Consider the following 21,065-nt stretch of genomic DNA (forward strand, 5'->3'; position numbering starts at 1 on the left):
GGGGAGCCAGGACTGGCAACATGGTATAAGTCTGTTTTAGATGTCTAGTGTGGGTGTGACCACAGACTCCTAATGGGGAGGGGGTGTAACGTGTGAACGCTTGCTGTCCAACTGTGTTGCTCCCCCTGTGCTTTTTATCCACACATTCCAGGTGGGTGGTGAGTTACAGACTGCACCACCACTCCACTCTGGCTTTCATAGCTGAAGTGGTTGGTGCACACGCCTTTATACAGTTCTCACAAGCCATCGATTCCATAAGAACTAGCCCAGGCTACTTTGCAGTACTTTCTTTCCTTCATTGTGTTCACACTAGATGTCAGCACCTATCCATACCTGGAAACTGTAAGCTCACATCATGGCAGTAGAAAGGGTTATGCTGTTCTTAAAGCTGAATTAAAATCCCTCCCAGGACACTTCCAGATGAAGACAAGTGCCCTTTGGGAGGGTGGTTCCCATGACCAGGAGATACGCAAGGCAGCTCTGGAGGGTTTGCCCAGGTGTCCTTTGCATCTAGGATTTCCTTTTGACAGCTCTGCCTGATTGGCCAGCTATGGCTGCTCTTGGACAGGGAAAGTCTGGCCGCATGTTGGTAACCTTGAGGCTGGATTACAGCAATGTGATGTATGTGGGGCTGCCCTTCGGTCACATTTCAAAGCTCCAGTTGGTGCAAAAGTGTGACAGAATTGTTAAAAGGTCTACACTGGCTGTGCATCTACTACCGAGCCAAGTTCATTGTCTTTGTATTAAGGTAATCTACAAGTCCAAAATACCTAAGGGCAGCCTAACATCTCATCTGTCAGCTCAAACACTTAGATCATCTGGAGGAGCATCATGTCTTGGTGAGGCTCATCTGACAACAAGAATCCAAACCTTTAGCGATTTCCCCAGTCCTAAGGACTGCTCAGCCAACAGAGATTCCGCAGGTTGTGAATCTTTAAAGGCCTGCTGAAAACATTTTTACTTAATATGTATATGTAGATAATGTAAATCACTTTGATACTTAGAAGATATAGCAGCCTATAAATATTTTTGTAACTAAAATCATCTAAGCTCCCCACAAAGAAATAGTAAGCCATAGAAGACACTAACAGCATTAATGTGGATTTAATAGCAGATGAATTAATGTGGACAAAACCCCATACTCAAGAACCAGAATACAGAGGATGCTGAACTACTGTTGCACTTATTCAGAATATTCGGCTGAGGTGAATGGAAGGACATCTGTCGATTGGCAGGACATCTGGAATTTAGCTGTTGTCTTCTTTCACATGAGCAGGGGGCATTTTTGAGGATGCCAAAATATTACTCGTCTTTCACCACTGTGGAAGAAAGAGAGAATCTTTGTGGTGGACCAAATGATACAAAGGAGGAGGAGGAGGAGGAGGAGGAGGAAGGAAGAAGATGAAGAAGAAGAAGAAGAAGAAGAAGAAGAAGAAGAAGAAGAAGAAGAAGAATTATATCCCCCCGTCCCCCTTCCTTTCCCAGAGAGCCCAGGGCAGCCCAGAGCAAAGGTGCCGGATTAAGAAGAAGGTAAAAGCACAGTACACAGTATATCTCAGGAGTGACTCAAGGTGATAAAAGGTCAGCAGATCTTCCTTCAGAAACAGATGCCATTGTTCATTTTCCTTTCAAGGGATGATATCGTCAAGCATTGTGAGTTTTATGGGTTCAGAACTTTCTTGAATGTTCTCAAATACAAGCTTGCAGCAGTTTATCTCGTGAGTCTGTGGGGCTCCTGGTCAACGCTCAGAGGCAGATGATATATTTCCCGCCTACAGAGCAGTTCTGTGTCTCTTTCTATACTTTCTGTTATACTGGTTGTTTCTTTGCTTCTGTAACTGGATGAGGTCTTAGGAGCTGAACATTTGGGACTTTACTGGGGATCCAGTACGATCCTGTACGCTTTTAAACCTCAGTAAACTATAACTGAAGAATTCTGCTGCCTTAGTGTGTGTTTTTCCTTTGGAACTCTGCACGGGAGTTGCAGTTCATGCAACTGGAGTTGCGCTAAAGAGCCATGGAGACAGGGAGTGACTAGATTTTGCACCAGCCCCGTCAGATATTTTCTACCTGAGGAAGAATCCCTTCTGGAGTCTGGCCATGGCTGCCTGAGAGTAAGCTCAGTACTTTAGATTTCTCAGTTTGAAAAGCTGGAAAGATACTTATGTTGCAGCACATCATAAAATATATGATATTATTTGCATCTATACTGACGTTGATGTTACTGTATTCTGTATAGTTTATCTTCTACTGGAGAAGACTGGTCAGTCATAAAGCAACTGAGAACAGACATTGAGTTCGGCTGTTATTGAGTACAGTGGTACCTCAGGTTACATACGCTTCAGGTTACATACGCTTCAGGTTACAGACTCCACTAACAGAGAAATAGTACCTTGGGTTAATAACTTTGCTTCAGGATGAGATCAGAAATCTTGCTCTGGCAGCGTGGCAGCCGAGGGAGGCCCCATTAGCTAAAGTGGTGCTTCAGGTTAAAAAAAGTTTCAGGTTAAGAACGGACCACCGGAACGAATTAAATACTTAACCCGAGGTACCACTGTAATGGTACACATTATTTTATTTTAATTGATTTTTATCTTCTCAGACATTCTGTTTGTCATTGTGCTAAGATACCTTGAGAAAGGTAAGCCAAAGGCTTTTTGACTATAAGTTTTGTTCAGTGGTCTCAAATAAAATATGCAATATGTAAAATGTACCAAAAATCATTTCAAACAATGCTTTTTGTTCAGTTGTGTTTAGGTTTTAAGGGGAGAGGATGCTGCCTTTCTGGGTTTGTATGGAGGGGTTTGGAGAGAGAGATAAGAATATTGTACTTGGAGGCCTTTCATGTTTTCAAGAAAAGGGGACATGCCCCCATCAGAGTTTCTCAAATTTTGAAATGTGCCCATTTGCCCCAAAATGTTCACAGCTCCTGCCCTAAAACAGCAAGTTATTTGTTCTTACCAAAGCGTTCACATGCCAGATAGCATTGACCTTTAGTCAGAAAGTTATTTGCATTACTTCCACATCCACCGTAAATGAACGTATGACACTTCATGGTTCTTAAACTAAAGAAAAAACGTGGCATATATGCATAGCAACGTCCTTCTTGCACGGGGAGTTTGCATATATCAGGTAGACCATCTGGTGGGTAAAAGCAAAGAAAGGCAAGCCTCATATAAACATTATATTAAAGTCTGAAACACAGAAAGCAATGACATTGACCATGTGACTCCACCTCACAAACAGTAATTAACTCACATTTCTACCAGATCTAAATTTATACAAATATGTTTTCACAAACCTTCTCTTTGAGATTCCCTAAATCTCTGGACTTCCCTCCATACCCTCTTCTGGTTCCTTATATTAACTAAGTTCTTCTGCATATCCATTCTTAGACCTTTTCAATTATTATTTCCCTTAATTTTATCTAATTTTCTGCTAGTTGCAAGCATTTACTTAAATGCTTTACTTATATGTATCAACCTGTTTACAATATTCTTGCACATAAATAATAAACGATTCCCACTCTTTTTTAAACTTCTCATTGTCATAGTCTCTGAGCTTTGCCCTTAATTTTGCCATTTCTGCATAGTCCATTAGCTTGATTTGCCATTCTTCTTTCGTTGCTATCTTTTCGTCCTTCTATCTTTGGGCTAACAATATTTGAGCAGCTGTTGTAGCATACAAAAATATTTTCTTATCTTCTTTGGGGAGTTCAGTTCCTATCAGTCCTGATAAAAATGCTTCAGGTTTTTTAACAAAAGTTTGTTTAAACATTTTCTTCAGTTCATTATAGATCATTACCCAGAAGCTTTTAGCAACCTTACATCCCCACCACTGGGCTGTATCCAGTTCTAGCTGAGAGTCACTTTCCTGTTCTCAATGGTTTAGCATTGGGTGTCAGCTGGGAAACTGAAATCCAAGACTTCTGGAAGAAGCCAAGTTGTCTATCTATGAACCAAAAATCAAACAAAAAAACCTCACAAAATAAAACTACAGATCTTGTATTGAGAATAGCATGATTCCATAAAAGCTCTGTGCCTGTCCTTTGAGCTGGCTGAGACAGATACCTGAAGGGAGTGGCAGGGCCAATGATAATTTGATTCCAAATCTGAGTTTCCCAAAGAGACCCAGGTTGTGTCTCATAGGAGTCATTGTGCCAAATCCAATATGGGCCAAACAACATGCCGCTCTCTGCCACTCTGGTGAGTACCTATGTACTCCTATGTCCACACCCTGAGCCCTCAGTTTAGTTGGCAAAGATTGCTGAAGAGAGAGATCAGACTATTCAAGGGTAGGTGTACTACAAATCTGATACAGTGGTACTTCGGGTTTCATACGCTTCAGGTTACATACGCTTCAGTTTACAGACTCCGCTAACCCAGAAATAGTACCCCGGGTTAAGAACTTTGCTTCAGGATGAGAACAGAAATCGTGCTCCGGCGGTGCGGAAGCAGCACAAGGCCCCATTAGCTAAAGTGGTGCTTCAGATTAAGAACAGTTTCAGGTTAAGAACGGACCTCCGGAACGAATTAAGTACTTAACCCAAGGTACCACTGTAGTTCCCAGAATGTTGCTTCCCTGGGAACATAGTGTAAAGTTTAAAGAGTGACTCACAGAACAACCAGAGTATGACTGATCTACTGTGGCCTTGGGCAGGGTGCTAGAATGCCAGCAACTTCTGAGAAATCCAGGTGCTGACACTGATCCCAAGCAAGGACCGCAGCTGGTATACAACGTTGTCATACTTGGCATAGAGGCATTGAAATGAATTGTCGTGTTTAACTTAGAGTCATCTATTTGAATGGATCTACTCTAAGTAGAAATATGTTGGATACAACTCCACAGCTCTTCATTTTGAGCCACCATGGAGAATCCATTGAGCTCCTTTCAAGGTCACATGTTCACTCACTGGGCAAAGTCAGCCCAGGGAATCTTTGTAGGCACACAAACTCCTCAAACTCCCATGGCGTGATCAATATAATTGCATGTGCTGCCTACAAGAAAGCAAGCTCCACATCACTTGGGCCTTATGGAAGGGGGCAACCCTATGTAGAGAGGCAGGTTAAAGGATTGGAGAGAAATAGGGGGAGGTACAGCCATGATACACATAAGATTTAGAAGTTGTAAGAGGAGAGAGAGCTCATACCTGTATCTGACGCAGAGATGCCCAGCAGCTCAGGCCAGGGTGCGAAAAGGCCCACGATGAGGGACAGGAGGATGAAGCGACCACACTGCATGGCGACTCTTCAATGGGAATGTCCAGTGCCAAGGGAAGGGACGCTATATTGTGTTCTTTAAGGAAATAGAGGCAGTCATCTGAGCATGAAAGAGCAATATCTAGGGACAATCTGGATCTGCTCTATTAATTACAAGGTAATTTTCTGTTCTCAATAAAATATTCTTCTACCTCAGCTCAGGACATGTTGGAGCTATGAATTATATCCACAGAAGACTGAAACAGCCTGGAAGAATTTCAGTTCTGTGACATGGTATTGATATACACCTGTTCTTCTGTCATGCAGCGCCCATGCCCTTCTGTTCCTCTCTGATGTGGGTGGTGTGGAGTAATGGGTAGATTAGGCAGGACAGGTTAAGGTAGGAAAAGAAATATACTGTAAATATCCAGCCACTCTAATTAAGACCATCATATAAGTGCCTGGTACATTCAAAGTTTGGTTTATTCTCACCACGTCTCATATTTGGCTAAGTCAGTGGTTTTCAGCCAGTTTGCCTTGGCACCCTGGGGTGCCTTGAATGATAGTCAGAGTACCGCGGGCAACACTGTCCTCTGTCCCTTTTTCCTTCTGTCCCTTCTCTGATGCCCTCTCTCGTCTCTGCCTCCCAAAGGCTTCCACGGCTGTTCATTGCAACAGCCCTGGCTACAAACTCCCCAGGCAAATGGTGCCTCTGGAGCTGGCTAAGCTATCAAGTCTGTGAAAAAGTGACATCAGAGTTTATAAGTTAGCAGGAGAATGATAGTTGTTAGAAGATTGCTAAAGGTGTTGGAAGCCCAGAGCTTGGAGCACCATAACACGGGGGCGTGGGGGTGAGCAGTGAATAGAATTAAAGTTTCCTCTTGCTCCTACATGGTGAGCTTCGGCTGGGAAGGGTACGACAGGGTTCAGTTTTGGGGGAACACTGTGAAAGGAAGCGCGGTATTTTACTGAGGAATGGTATAAAAGTCAGTGTTCTAGAAAAAACCTGTTCCTTTTCCCTTATGGGGTATCCAAGAGCCCGTATGGAGTCCTTAAGTGGGTTACCTATGGGTAGGAGAAAACAACAGAGGCCTGCCAGAGAATATTGAGAAGCAAAGCAGCTAGTAAGCCTGATCTTTATTAAACTGTTGCAACAGGGTCCTCACTCACCATACGCAGGAGGGAGGAGGAACCCAGAACAATGGTGCACAAGCCCATATATAGACTTTTGAAATCGCCCACCCTGTAGACCAGGCTTCCTCAACTTCGGCCCTCCAGATGTTTTGAGACTACAATTCCCATCATCCCCACCCACTGGTCCTGCTAGCTAGGCATCATGGGAGTTGTAGGCCAAAAACATCTGGAGGAAGCCTGCTGTAGTCCAAGACCACCCCCCAAAACATCATGCAAACATACAGAAGGAGGTGGTCTACATCAGAAATCCTGTTTGCCAGGATATCTGTTAATGGTCACTGATTGCTTTACCTGGTCAACCTGGCCATTCTTTTGTGATAGTAAATACTTCAGTTTCTTAGTTTCAGGTCACAGGTTCACCCTGTTCATACACAAATACACCCTTAAGACAGGATTTGTAAGCAAAAAGACAAAGGGAAGGCTTTCGCCATTTCCTCCCTTCTTGCAGAGAAGGTCAATTTGGGAGAGTCAAAATGACTTCAGGATTGCTCTCCTGTACTATTTCAGATTGAGGGCACAAGGAGAAGGGGGTGACAGAGGTTGAGATGGTTGGACAGTGTTCTCGAAGCTACAAACATGAGTTTGAGCAAACTGCGGGAGCCAGTGGAAGACAGGAATGCCTGGCGTGCTCTGGTCCATGGGGTCACGAAGAGTCAGACACGACTAAACGACTAAATAACAACAACACTATTTCAGACTTGTGGTTTATATACTTATGTATGTGTTTCCTTGTACATTTATGAACATTTATTTTATATTTGGGACCATAGGATTCTTATAAGATCCGGAACAATGTACAGTATTACAATAAGGCTGTGCTCAGTTTCCTATCACTTCTCCATAATTAAACTATACCATTTAACATACAAAATATTATTCTATGTTATTGTAATGAATGTTGAATGTTATTTTATCTGCATATTGTATGTTGTATTGTGCATATTGTCTTATTTATATCATGTAAGCCACTCTGAGCCTGGCTTTGGCCGGGGAGGGCGGGATACAAATACAAATTATTATTATTATTATTATTATTATTATTATTATTATTATTATTATTATTATTATTATTTTAAAACATACAAAAAAACCAAATCCACTCTGGGAGGCTTCCAACAAAAACAGTGAGTGAAAGAAAACACACACACATCAAACATTAAAAGCTTCCCAAATCAGGGCTGCCTTCAGATGTCTACAAAAGGTTATATAGTCGTTTAACTCTTTGACATCTGCCAGGAGGGTGGGTGTGACTACCAAAAAGTGGTGGATAATTATTTGAATTGCTTTGCTTATATACAGACAAACCCCCATTTGTGTGCGATTGGCATGTATGCAACCACAGATGTGTGCACAGTTTCAGACCCTCCAAGAGTCCCTATTTTCCAGGGACTTCCCTGATTTACAGAAGCTGTCCCGGTTTCTGATTGCGTCCCGGAATGTCCTGCTTTTCTTTAGGATGTCCCTATTTTCATTGGAGAAATGTTGGAGGGTATGGAGTTATGTAACCCCTGAACTGTCTGAAGGCAATCCTGTATAGGGATGTATTCTGAATGTTTAATATTTTACAGTGGTACCTCAGATTACATACACTTCAGGTTACATACGCTTCAGGTTACACACTCCGCTAACCCAGAAATAGTACCTCAGGTTAAGAACGCTGCTTCAGGATGAGAACAGAAATTGTGCTCTGGCGGCGCAGCAGCGTCAGGAGCCCGCATTAGCTAAAGTAGTGCTTCAGGTTAAGAACAGTTTCAGGTTAAGAACGAACTTCCAGAACAAATTAAGTTCTTAACCCAAGGTACCACTGTATTATGTTTTTTATATATGTTGGAAGCTGCCCAGAGTGCTGGGGCAACCCAATAAGATGTGTGGGGTATAAAAAGTAAAATTATAATTATGGAATGGGACATCTCTATTCTCATCAGAGACATGTTGGAGGGGGTGCCGTTTTCAGCATGGGGCAGAACAGAAGCAAAACAGGCCAGGGCAAGCTTACGCACATCCTGGTGACATGCACAATGACCTGGAACACCACCCTCATGCAAATGGGGGGGGTGCCTGTATATAAAGGTGTCCAATTAAACAGCTATCTACAGGAGTAGACAGATATATGTGCAGAATCTCTTCTTCCATGTGACAGCAAGGAGGAGGAAAATGGAGGCCTGTAGCCTCCGGTGCAGCATCAAAAAAATGTACCCTTGTCGGTTTTGTATGCAGGTAGCAATTTCCATTTGTAAGGCTGACGTTTTACAGTTGCACATGGAAGACTTTCTGGTTGCACTCAGCATCATAAACCTATGCTTATCAGTTGTGAATACAGGTAGATTTCCCCAATAACTAGGTCTATACATATACTTTTCAGGTTTATACATTTCATTAATTTTACAATCGTTTTAACATTTCAAAGCTTGACTTCCTTCTTCCTCTCTCTGTAGCTCCTTAAATCTATTTTTTAATATCTTCTGCAGATCCAAATTCATTCAATTTGCTCATTTAATTATCTCCAGTGGTACCTCTGCTTACGTACTTAATTCGTTCCGGAGGTCTGTTCTTAACCTGAAACTGTTCTTAAACTGAGGTACCACTTTAGCTAATGGGGCCTCCCACATCTGCCGCATAATTTCTGTTCTCATCCTGAAGCAAAGTTCTTAACCCGAGGTACTATTTTATGGGTTAGCGGAGTCTGTAACCTGAAGCATCTGTAACTTGAAGCGTCTGTAACCTGAGGTACCACTGTACTTTAAATATATGCTCTTACGAAGTTGCAGATAATTACAATGATCCTCCAATGTTTTTATCCGTTTGCAATTTATCTGTTGACTGAACACCCCCTGCTGTGCAGATAATGGAGAAAACTCATAAATTGTACCTCCATCGGTGACAACCACCTTGGGGCTCTACCTTCAAATAGGTCTTTATATCTTGTCCAGACATTAAACAATGCCTTCCTGACAATATGGTTTTCAAATGCCCCATGTGCCTTGACCTTTTCATACCATAAACATGCATGCCACCCAAATACATTGTTAAAACCTTCTAAGTACAAAATGTCTGTGTTTTCAAGAAGCAGCCATTCTCTCAGCCAGCAAAATGCGGCCGATTCATAATAAAGTTTAAGGTCTGGCAGGGCAAATCCACCTCTTTCTTTTGCATCAGTTAGCATTTTAAATTTTATTCTGGGCTTCTTGCCCTGCCAGACGAATCTAGAAATATCTCTCTGCCACTTCTTGAAGCAGTCCATTTTATCCAAAATTTGCAATGTTTGAAACAAAAACAACATTCTTGGCAATACATTCATTTTATCACAGCAATACGGCCTAGCAACGAAAGCCTCAGAGTTGACCATACTTCCAAGTCCTTTTTCACTTCCATCCAACATTTTTCATAGTTATCTTTAAATAAATTCACATTCTTAGCGGTCATATTAACCCCCAGGTATTTCACTTTCTTAACCAATGTTAATCCTGTCTCCTTCTGAAACCTTTCTTTCTCAATCTCTGTTAGATTTTTCTCTAAAACCTTAGTTTTAATCTTATTCAACTTAAAACCCGCAACCTGACCAAATTCTTGAATCAATTCCAATACTCTTTTAGTACTAGATTCTGGCTCCAGTAATGTCAATACTAAGTCATCAGCAAATGCTTTTAATTTGTACTGTTTAGCTCCGACTTGTATTCCTTTAACCAATTGATCCCTTCTAATCATGTTTAAAAGAACCTCCAGGACCGATATAAAAAGCAATGGGGAAATTGGGCAGCCTTGTCGTGTTCCTTTCTCTATCTTAAATTCCTCCGTCACTACATTGTTGACAATTAGTTTAGCCTTTTGTTCTGAATATATTGTTCTGAATATATATCACCTTTGGTGGACGTGCCCAAGGATTAAGACCTTCTGGGAGATGATCTTTAATGAAATGAAAAAGGTACTTAAATATACCTTTCAGAAGAAACCAGAGGCCTTTCTCCTGGGCATGGACGGCCAATTGGTGCCAAAGAAGGACAGAACTTTTTTAATGTATGCAACAACAGCAGCAAGAATACTCATTGCAAAATATTGGAAGACACAAGATTTACCCACCCGGGAAGAATGGCAGATGAAAGTGATGGACTATATGGAACTGGCGGAGATGACTGGCAGAATCCAAGACCAAGGTGAAGAGTTGGTGGAAGAAGATTGGAAAAAATTAAAAGTTTATTTACAGAAACATTGTAAGATCCAGGAATGTTAAAAGGATGTTGGAATGAAGTTATGTGGTTTTAGCAGAAACGATATAAAAGATTAGGTAAAAATTGATTTTTTAATTGGTGAAACGAGAATGTAAAATTATAGTACATTAAGATAAATTATTAGGATAAAAACCAAGCTGGAAAGGATTTGCTGAAATATTTAATTGAACTAGAATACAAAAAAGGGAGGTGTGAGGAGGTCAGGGAAACAAGTAAATGAAAGACAAGATATGGAAAGATGGAAATGTTTTTAATTGTTTTTACTTTTCTGTATTTTGTATTTTTTGTTCTCTTTTTTATTTTTATTTTTTTCTTTCTTTTTCTCTCATTTTTGTAACTTTTTTGAAACTTTAATAAATATTTTTTTTAAAAAAAAAAAGATGTTTCGGAATATCTTTGAATATTTCCACTCTTGACTGATGTATTTCCAAGGTCTTCTGAAAGTGCAAACCCAAAATTTTATCTCTCTCTTCTTTAGTTCGGAGGGTAATCAAACAGTCTCTCACCCTGTTTTTCTTCCCCCCTCTTCCAAGTCTAAATGCACTCACAATCTTAAATTCTTCTTGCTCCAAGTCCAAATCCCAGAAGTCTGCAAATTCCTGCATGAGAAAATCTATCAGGCTGTCCTTCTCTAATTCAGGCACGGCTCTGATCCTCAAGTTTGTTTGTTTCTCCTTACGTTCAGTCACAGAAAGCATTGATCTGTGGTCCTCAAGTTGCTTCTGTAGGTCTGGAACACTCTTAGTTTCCAATTTTGTTATCTTCTCCTCCACGGCAGCAGCTTTTTTCTTGGCTTCCTCTGCGGTCTGTCGGATCAAAGTAGATTCCTGTAGCAGTTTCTCAATAGTTTCTGTATTAGTATTCACCTTTTGTCCCAAATTATTAATGCTTATTGTATTTTGGTCAATTTTAGTTGAGGCAGCATCCACTTTTTTACTTAACTTTTCCAATGATTCATTTATCTTACCTAATGCAAGTGCTAAAGCTTCTTCTGATGACATACCTTTGGACTTCGATTGTGTGGGTACAGCCGCAGATGAGGCAGGAGGGCCAGATGCTGATGCTCTTTGCTGCCAAGATTTCCCAGACCTCGTTGTTTTGTCTTGAAGCTCTACTTTTTCTTCCCCATCGGCCATAACACTTCAACAGAGAGTCCAAGGTCAGTCCCACAGCCACGCAGTTTATTTTGAAGTGGAAGATTTCCCTGGCCGAATTGTTGTAACAGTTTCAGAAACTTCCTCTAGGGGGACACAATTGCAGTCTGTACTTATTGTATTACAAAGCAGCACCTTTTAAACCCCCTACTCAAGCAGAAAAAAAGAAGAAAATCAGTTTCAATTTTCAGTTTCTTTTCCCTTCTTTTCCCTTCTTTATAAAGTCAGTAGATGACAGCCAAAAACAATGTATCTCTCTTGCAGAGCTAGCTGTCAAAGAGTGCTCTATTCACAAGCAGTGCACATTGCACAGTACGGCAGTCTTATTATTCATTGGCAGCCCGTTCCCAGGTTTTGAACGGTAGATTTTAAATTACTTCCCTCTGTCTTGCAGGTACCCATAGTCCAAACCTCTCCCCCCTCTTCTCCTGCAACCAAGGGGGGGGGTTTCACTTGTTTTGGATGTTAGGATTTTAGTCTTTTTCAATCAGCTTTCCAAGACTTTAGCTTGCAGCCTCTTTAGTCTATTTACAAAAGCGGAAGGTGGACTTCCTGTTTATACCTCCCCGCTTCGGTGCCAAATAAAATCTTTTTTTTCCTTGTCTTTTCCAATTGTCCTACTCACGGGTAGTTGCTTTAAAGTCGAATTGTCCCAGGAAAAGGTCAGCGCTCTCCGGTAACAGCTGTGCGGCTTCGCTCAGTGGAAGTAGCACTTGACTCACAGCACCGCGCCACTCGCCCCGTTTCGCTCCGGAGCCCATACTCAGGTCTCCCCACGAATTGGGGGGGCGCAAGAGCTGCCCCCCGATTCCCACGTTCACAGGCCTCACCCGCCTGTGATTCTTAAGGGGTCTCCACTTTCGCCGTAGCGGTTCCGACCCAATTCCCACTGAGTGGGTCCCTCCGAGTCAGAGGGATTCCGCCATTACCGCTGGCGTTAACCCAGAAGTCCATGAAGAGGACATTTTCATCTGCTTGATCTGTCTCTTCCACCCATACTTCTCTCTGGTTACTTTCACTATCCCTTCCCTTAGCTCTCCTCCCTGTGGTCTCCCTTCATTCCAGCTTCCTTCCTCCTAGAGGTTCTAATCCCCATCAAACTTACAACTTCCCATTTCCCGGAAAACACTCAGATGGGATGGGGAACCTGTGGTCCTCCAGATGTATCATCTCTGGCCATCAGCTATGCCAGCAGGCATTGTAGCCCAACAACATCTACCAATAGATATCAGGGGCTTCCTGAACCCATTATAGTTAAATAATTGGGGGTGAGTCCAATTCAAGTCCTACTCACAGCCAACCCACTAGAATTAATGGACATGACTAACTTAAGTTCATTCATTTCAATGGGTCTATTCTGAGTATACCTTAGTGTACTACAACTTTTGATTAACAAATGTAAGGGAGAACCTCAATATGTTGGGTAATCGGTTGCTAAGTCACTGTTAAAAATGTGAAAATTCTAGTTTTTGTGGGGGTGGAGGTTTGCTGTGCTTTCTAGAGCTCTCTCCATGGTATTCTGATCAAATAGAAATGCCCCCTTCAGCTGAAGGAGGTCAAATGCCAGGTCAGATGTAATTACTGGTGATCATATTTCCCATGATCGAGTTTGTCAGGAACCTTTGGCCTCATCCTGCCTATAGATCTTCTTATAAAAGTGAACTGGCTACGGTAGTTTTCATTTGACATCGCAGCAGAGATGGACTCCAAAGTCGGCTGTCAGGTCAACATGTCATCAGAATCCATAGTAAGTACTGTAGATTTTGGGGGGGGAATCCTGCCTGAAAAACTGAAAAGCCACTGCTAGTCTCAGTCTCCAAGACTGCAAAAGGAGCTCTGATGTATTCTATGGCCCCTTGGGCACGATCCTACCATTCTAAGGTAGGCACAGAAATTAAAACAATGATTTCTGCCTTCTCTAGACTTGTTACTTGATTCCTTTTTCAAGAAATGGTTCCCTTTTTTAGTATCCTCACGAAAAGCCTTTACTTGAAATAAGAAGCTCCCACGGCTGTACTGCTTAAACCGTGTTGCATCTCAATGTCTCAGAAAGTGCCATAGGGATGGGAATCTGTGGGTAGAGAAAGCAATGCTCTGACCTTTCCCAGCTAAGCCCCTGTCTCTCTTTCCCAGGCCCTCGGGTTTATCACCCAGAGTGCCTAAGGACAGGAAGCAAATGATCCTCATCTCTGTCATCCTGTTGCTAATAATCTCTAGCAAGGAACTTGCCCCCCACCCCCTGTTTAAAGCACAAATCTTCTCTGCTTCCTACTTTGTTCCTAGCGTCTGATCTGCTTCCGAATTCAGGACAGAAAACCATGCTCAGTGGTGGCAATGGATTCAGTTGATGTGCCCAGCCTACGTGAAATCACCCAAGGAATGGAGCACTTTGATGAACAAGTAAACCTGATCTTTGGTCATGCAAAGTTTATGGCCTTCTTCCGGTTTTTTCTTTTCTTTCAACTGCATATAGCAAGGCCTGAGAACAGATCATAAGAGTGCTTACGGTCGACAGCAGTGTTCGCCAACTTGGTGCCCTGCAGATGTATTGAACTAAACTCCCACCAGCCCCTGCCAGCTCAGATTGGTGAAGGTTGGTCCACAGACTCTCTATGTCAATGCAAACATGAAGTTCATGCAATATGTTGTACACACATACCTCATAGCGGGGGGATAGATTTGGAACCATTTATTCCATTTTTAATTCAGCCAGAGAAAAAGAACAGTCTTGACATGGCTGGAAAAGGTTGTTATTTAATCTCTGGATGGCCACATGAGCATGTCTGGAAGTACAGTGGTACCTCAGGTTACATACGCTTCAGCTTACATACTCTGCTAACCCAGAAATAGTGTTTCAGGTTATGAACTTTGCTTCATGATAAGAACAGAAATCGTGCTCCGGCGGCGCAGCAGCAGCGGGAGGCCCCATTAGCTAAAGTGGTGCTTCAGGTTAAGAACAGTTTCAGGTTAAGTACGGACCTCCGGAACGAATGAAGTACTTAACCCGAGATACCACTGTAAGCTGTTCTGATGCCAGCATCTCCCCAAGAATTCCAAGTGCTGACACTGAGAATGTCCAGCAGGCATTATGTCCTCATTCTTTGTCACCACCAAGCCCTTTCCACAAAGAATCCTGGGACATGGAGTTGCTTAAGGGCTCTCGAAATTATTTCTCAGTGTGGCCTCTCCTAACCACTCTGAGCACACTTAAAAAACTAGGGTTCCTGGTACTCTTTGGGGAAAGCCAGGACTGGCAACATGGTACAAGTCTGTTTTAGATGTCTAGTGTGGGTGTGACCACAGACTCCTAATGGCGAGGGGGTGTAACGTGTGAATGCTTGCTGTCCAACTGTGTTGCTCCCCCTGTGCTTTTTATCCACACATTCCAGGTGGGTGGTGAGTTACAGACTGCACCACCACTCCACTCTGGCTTTCATAGCTGAAGTGGTTGGTGCACACGCCTTTATACAGTTCTCACAAGCCATCGATTCCATAAGAACTAGCCCAGGCTACTTTGCAGTACTTTCTTTCCTTCATTGTGTTCACACTAGATGTCAGCACCTATCCATACCTGGAAACTGTAAGCTCACATCATGGCAGTAGAAAGGGTTATGCTGTTCTTAAAGCTGAATTAAAATCCCTCCCAGGACACTTCCAGATGAAGACAAGTGCCCTTTGGGAGGGTGGTTCCCATGACCAGGAGATACGCAAGGCAGTTCTGGAGGGTTTGCCCAGGTGTCCTTTGCATCTAGGATTTCCTTTTGACAGCTCTGCCTGATTGGCCAGCTATGGCTGCTCTTGGACAGGGAAAGTCTGGCCGCATGTTGGGAACCTTGAGGCTGGATTACAGCAATGTGATGTATGTGGGGCTGCCCTTCGGTCTCATTTCAAAGCTCCAGTTGGTGCAAAAGTGTGACAGAATTGTTAAAAGGTTTGCACTGTCTGCACATCTACTACCAAGCCAAGTTCATTGTCTTTGTATTAAGGTAATTTAGAAGTCCAAAATACCTAAGGGCAGCCTAACATCTCATCTGTCAGCTCAAACACTTAGATCATCTGGAGGAGCATTTTTCCCAGTCCTAAGGACTGCTCAGCCAACAGAGATTCCGCAGTCTGTGAATCCTTAAAGGCCTGCTGAAAACATTTTTACTTAATGGTTCTCTGATCTAATTTTTTTTATATGTTTAATTGTATATATAGATAATGTAAATCACTTTGATACTTAGAAGATATAGCGGCATATAAATACTTTTGTAACTAAAATCATCTAAGCTCCCCACAAAGAAATAGTAAGCCATAGAAGACACTTAACAGCATCAATGTGGATTTAATAGCAGGTGAATTAATGTGGACAACACCCCATACTCAAGAACCAGAATACAGAGGATGCTGAACTACTGTTGCACTTATTCAGAATATTCGGCTGAGGTGAATGGAAGGACATCTGTCGATTGGCAGGACATCTGGAATTTAGCTGTTGTCTTCTTTCACATGAGCAGGGGGCATTTTTGAGGATGCCAAAATATTACTCCTCTTTCACTGTGGAAGAAAGAGAGAATCTTTGTGGTGGATCAAATGATACGAAGAAGGAGGAGGAGGAGGAAGGAAGAAGAAGAAGAAGAAGAAGAAGAAGAAGAAGAAGAAGAAGAAGAAGAAGAAGAAGAAGAAGAAGAAGAAGAAGAATATCCCCCGGCCCCCTTACTTTCCCAGAGAGCCCAGGGCAGCCCACAGCAAAGGTGCCGCATTAAGAAGAAGGTAAAAGCACAGGACACAGTATATCTCAGGAGCAACTCAAAGTGATAAGAGGTGAGCAGACCTTCCTTCAGAAACGGATGCCATTGTTCATTTTCCTTTCAAGGGATGATACCGTCAGTTTTATGGGTGCAGAACTTTCTTGAATGTTCTCAAATACAAGCTTGCAGCAGTTGTTTATCTCGTGAGTCTGTGGGGCTCATGGTCAACGCTCAGAGGCAGATTATATATTTCCTGCCTACAGAGCAGTTCTGTGTCCTGCCTAAAGAGCAGTTTTGGGAGTTTACTGGGGATCCAGTAAGATCCTGTATGCGTTTAAACCTCAATAAACTATAACTGAAGAATTCTGCTGCCTTAGTGTGTGTTTTTCCTTTGGAACTCTGCACGGGAGTTGCAGTTCATGCAATTGCAATCTGTTGCTATCTGCCCATGCCCTGGAGTTGCGCTAAAGAGCCATGGAGACAGGGAGTGGCTAGATTTTGCACCAGCCCTGTCAGATATTTTCTACCTGAGGAAGAATCCCTTCTGGAGTCTGGCCATGGCTGCCTGAGAGTAGGCTCAGTACTTTAGATTTCTCAGTTTGAAAAGCTGGAAAGATACGTATGCTGCAGCACATCATAAAATATATGATATTATTTGCAGCTATACTGAAGTTGATGTTACTGTATTCTGTATGATTTATCTTCTACTGGAGAAGACTGGTCAGTCAAAAAGCAACTGAGAACAGACATTGAGTTCGGCTGTTATTGAGTACAGTGGTACCTCAGGTTATATACGCTTCCGGTACTTAACCCGAGGTACCACTGTAATGGTACACATTATTTTATTTTAATTGATTTTTATCTTCTCAGACATTCTGTTTGTCATTGTGCTAAGATACCTTGAGTAAAGTAAACCAAAGGCTTTTTGACCATAAGTTTTGTTCAGTGGTCTCAAATAAAATTTGCAAAATGTAAAATGTACCAAAAATCATTTCAAACAATGCTTTTTGTTCAGTTGTGTTTAGGTTTTAAGGGGAGAGGATGCTGCCTTTCTGGGTTTGTATGGAGGGGTTTGGAGAGAGAGATAATAATATTGTACTTGGAGGCCTTTCATGTTTTCAAGAAAAGGGGACATGCACCCTTCAGAGTTTCTCAAATTTTGAAATGTGCCCATTTGCCCCAAAATGTTCACAGCTCCTGCCCTACAACAGCAAGTTATTTGTTCTTACCAAAGCGTCCACATTCCTGATAGCATTGACTTTCTGTCAGAAAGTTATTTGCATTATTTCCACAGCCACTGAAAATGAACTGCTCACACTTCAGCGTTTCAATATTGAAGAAAAACCGTGGTAAACGTGCTGGGCATCTTCCTACTTTCTTAGGGCGTTTGCATATATCAGATATATCATCTGGTGGGTAAAAGCAAAGAAAGGCAAGCCTCATACAAACATTATATCAAAGTCTGAAACACAGAAAGCAATGACATTGACCATGTGACTCCACCTCACAAATAAAAACAGTAATTAACTCACATTTTACCAGATCTAAATTTATACAAATATGTTTTCACAAACCTTCTCTTTGAGATTCCCTAAATCTCTGGACTCCATACCCTCTTCTGGTTCCTTATATTAACTAAGTTCTTCTGCATATCCATTCTTAAACCTTTCAATTATTATTTCTAATTTTCTGCTAGTTGCAAGCATTTACTTAAATGCTTTACTTATATGTATCAACCTGTTTACAGTATTTTTGCACATAAATAATAAACGATTCCCACTCTTTTTTAAACTTCTCATTGTCATAGTCTCTGAGCTTTGCCCGTAATTTTGCCATTTCTGCATAGTCCATTAGCTTGATTTGCCATTCTTCTTTCGTTGCTATCTTTTCGTCCTTCTATCTTTGGGCTAACAATATTTGGGCAGCTGTTGTAGTATCCAAAAATATTTTCTTATCTTCTTTGGGGGTTCAGTTCCTATCAGTCCTAGTAAAAAAGCTTCAGGTTTTTTAACAAAAGTTACTTTAAACATTTTCTTCAGTTCATTATAGATGAAGCTTTTAACCCAGAAGCTTTTAACAACCTTACATCCCCACCACTGGGCTGTATCCAGTTCTAGCTGAGAGTCACTTTCCTGTTCTCAATAGTTTAGCATTGGGTGTCAGCTGGGAAACTGAAATCCAAGACTTCTGGAAGAAGCCAAGTTGTCTATCTATGAACCAAAAATCAAACAAAAAAACCTCACAAAATAAAACTACAGATCTTGTATTGAGAATAGCATGATTCCATAAAAGCTCTGTGCCTGTCCTTTGAGCTGGCTGAGACTGATAACTGAAGGGAGTGGCAGAGCCAATGATAATTTGATTCCAAATCTGAGTTTCCCAAAGAGACCCAGGTTGTGCCTCATGGGAGTCATTGTGCCAAATCCAATATGGGCCAAACAACATGCCGCTCTCTGCCACTCTGGTGAGTACCACCTGCAAGGTATCTTGGCTGGCGTAGTAAAACAACACATATTCCTGAGGATGCCAGAAGTCAGCACTAACCATGAACAAGACTCCTATGTCCACACCCTGAGCTTAGTTGGCAAAGATTGCTGAAGAGAGATCAGACTATTCAAGGGTAGGTGTACTCCAAATCTGATACAGTGGTACTTCGGGTTCCATACGCTTCAGGTTACATACGCTTCGGGTTACAGACTCCGCTAACCCAGAAATAGTACCCCGGGTTAAGAACTTTGCTTCAGGATGAGAACAGAAATCGTGCTCCGGTGGTGCGGCGGCAGCAGGAGGCCCGATTAGCTAAAGTGGTGCTTCAGGTTAAGAACAGTTTCAGGTTAAGAACGAACCTCCGGAAGGAATTAAGTATTTAACCCAATGTACTACTGTAGTTCCCAGAATGTTGCTTCCCCGGGAACATAGTGTAAAGTTTAAAGTGTGACTCACAGAACAACCAGAGTATCACTGATCTACTGTGGCCTTGGGCAGGGTGCTAGAATGCCAGCAACTTCTGAGAATTGCAGGTGCTGACACTGATCCCAAGCAAGGACCACAGCTGGTATACAACGTTGTCATACTTGGCATAGAGGCATTGAAATGAATTGTCGTGTTTAACTTAGAGTCATCTATTTGAATGGAGTAGAAATATGTTGGATACAATTCCATAGCTCTTCATTTTGAGCCACCTTGGAGAATCCATTGAGCTCCTTTCAAGGTCACATGTTCACTCACTGGGCAAAGTCAGCCCAGGGAATCTTTGTAGGCACACAAGCTCCTCAAACTCCCGTAGCGTGATCAATATAATTGGGTGCATGTGTTGCCTACAAGAAAGCAAGCTCCACATCACTTGGGCCTTATGGAAGGGGGCAACCCTATGTAGAGAGGCAGGTGAAAGAATTGGAGAGAAATAGGGGGAGGTACAGCCATGATACACATAAGATTTAGAAGTTGTAAGAGGAGAGAGAACTCATACCTGTATCTGACGCAGAGATGCCCAGCAGCTCAGGGCAGGGTGCGAAAAGGCCCACGATGAGAGACAGGAGGATGAAGGGACCACACTGCATGGCGACTCTTCAATGGGAATGTCCAGTGCCAAGGGAAGGGGCGCTATATTGTGTTCTTTAAGGAAATGGAAGCAGTCATCTGGGTACGAGAAAGCAATATCTAAGGACAATCTGTATCTACTCTATTATTTACAAGGTAATTTTCTGTTCTCAATAAAGTATTCTACCTCAGCTCAGGACATGTTGGAGCTATGGATTATATCCACAGAAGACTGAAACATCCTGGAAGGATTTCAGTTCCGTGACATGGTATTGATATAAACCTGTTATTTTGTAATGCAGCGCCCATGCCCTTCTGTTCCTCTCTGATGTGGGTGCTGTGGAGTAATGGGTAGATTAGGCAGGACAGGATAAGATAGGAAAAGAAATATAAATATTCAGCCACTCTTATTAAGACCATCATATAAGTGCCTGCTACATTCAGCTTTTATTGTAGCAATAAAGTTTGGTTTATTCTCACCACGTCTCAGATTTGGCTAAGCCAGTGGTTTTCATCCAGTTTGCCATGGCACCCTGGGGTGCCGGGAATGATAGTCAGAGTACTCCGGGCAACACTGGCCTATGTTCCTCTTTCCTTCTGTCCCTTCTCTGATGCCCTCTCTCGTCTCTGCCTCCCAAAGGCTAACACAGTTGTTCATTGCAGCAGCCCTGGCTACAAACTCCCCAGGCAAATGGTCCTCTGGGGCTGGCTATTTCAGACTTGTGGTTTATATACTTATGTATGTGTTTCCTTGTACATTTATGAACATTTATTTTATATTTGGGACCATAGGATTCTTATAACATCAGGAACAATGTACAGTATTACAATAAGGCTGTGCTCAGTTTCCTATCACTTCTCCATAATTAAACTATACCATTTAACATATAATATATTATTCTATATTATTGTAATGAATGTTGAATGCTATTTTATTTGCATATTGTATTACGCATATTGTCTTATTTATATGATGTAAGCCACTCTGAGCCTGGCTTTGGCCAGGGAGGGTGGGATACA

The 21,065-nt window shown here is 42.1% G+C and overlaps 1 protein-coding gene and 1 long non-coding RNA gene across 3 annotated transcripts in view; one reads left to right on the plus strand and one right to left on the minus strand.

Annotated features, from left to right (window-relative positions):
* Nucleotides 1-1,085: 1,085 nt before the first annotated feature.
* On the minus strand, nucleotides 1,086-17,860 carry LOC309358323. Its single transcript, XR_014163453.1, has 2 exons — nucleotides 17,735-17,860; nucleotides 1,086-1,319 (listed from the first exon to the last, which is right to left on the minus strand). It is a non-coding gene; the product is annotated as an uncharacterized lncRNA (long non-coding RNA).
* LOC309358241 (surfactant protein C-like) overlaps nucleotides 14,055-21,065 on the plus strand; it is a 61,885-nt gene continuing 54,874 nt past the window's right edge. Inside the window, exon 1 of one of the 2 annotated variants that reach the window (XR_014163359.1) lies at nucleotides 14,055-14,172. Coding sequence is in view for 1 of the 2 variants with exons in the window: in XM_081891219.1 (XP_081747345.1) it covers nucleotides 14,107-14,172 (66 nt within the window). In the remaining variant the exon portion in view is untranslated. The remainder of the gene's footprint in view (nucleotides 14,173-21,065) is intronic. The other variant, XM_081891219.1, reaches the window with a different exon arrangement.

This window comes from Podarcis melisellensis (genome assembly GCF_964234715.1).
Source record: "Podarcis melisellensis genome assembly, chromosome: 15".
Lineage (NCBI taxonomy): Eukaryota > Metazoa > Chordata > Lepidosauria > Squamata > Lacertidae > Podarcis > Podarcis melisellensis.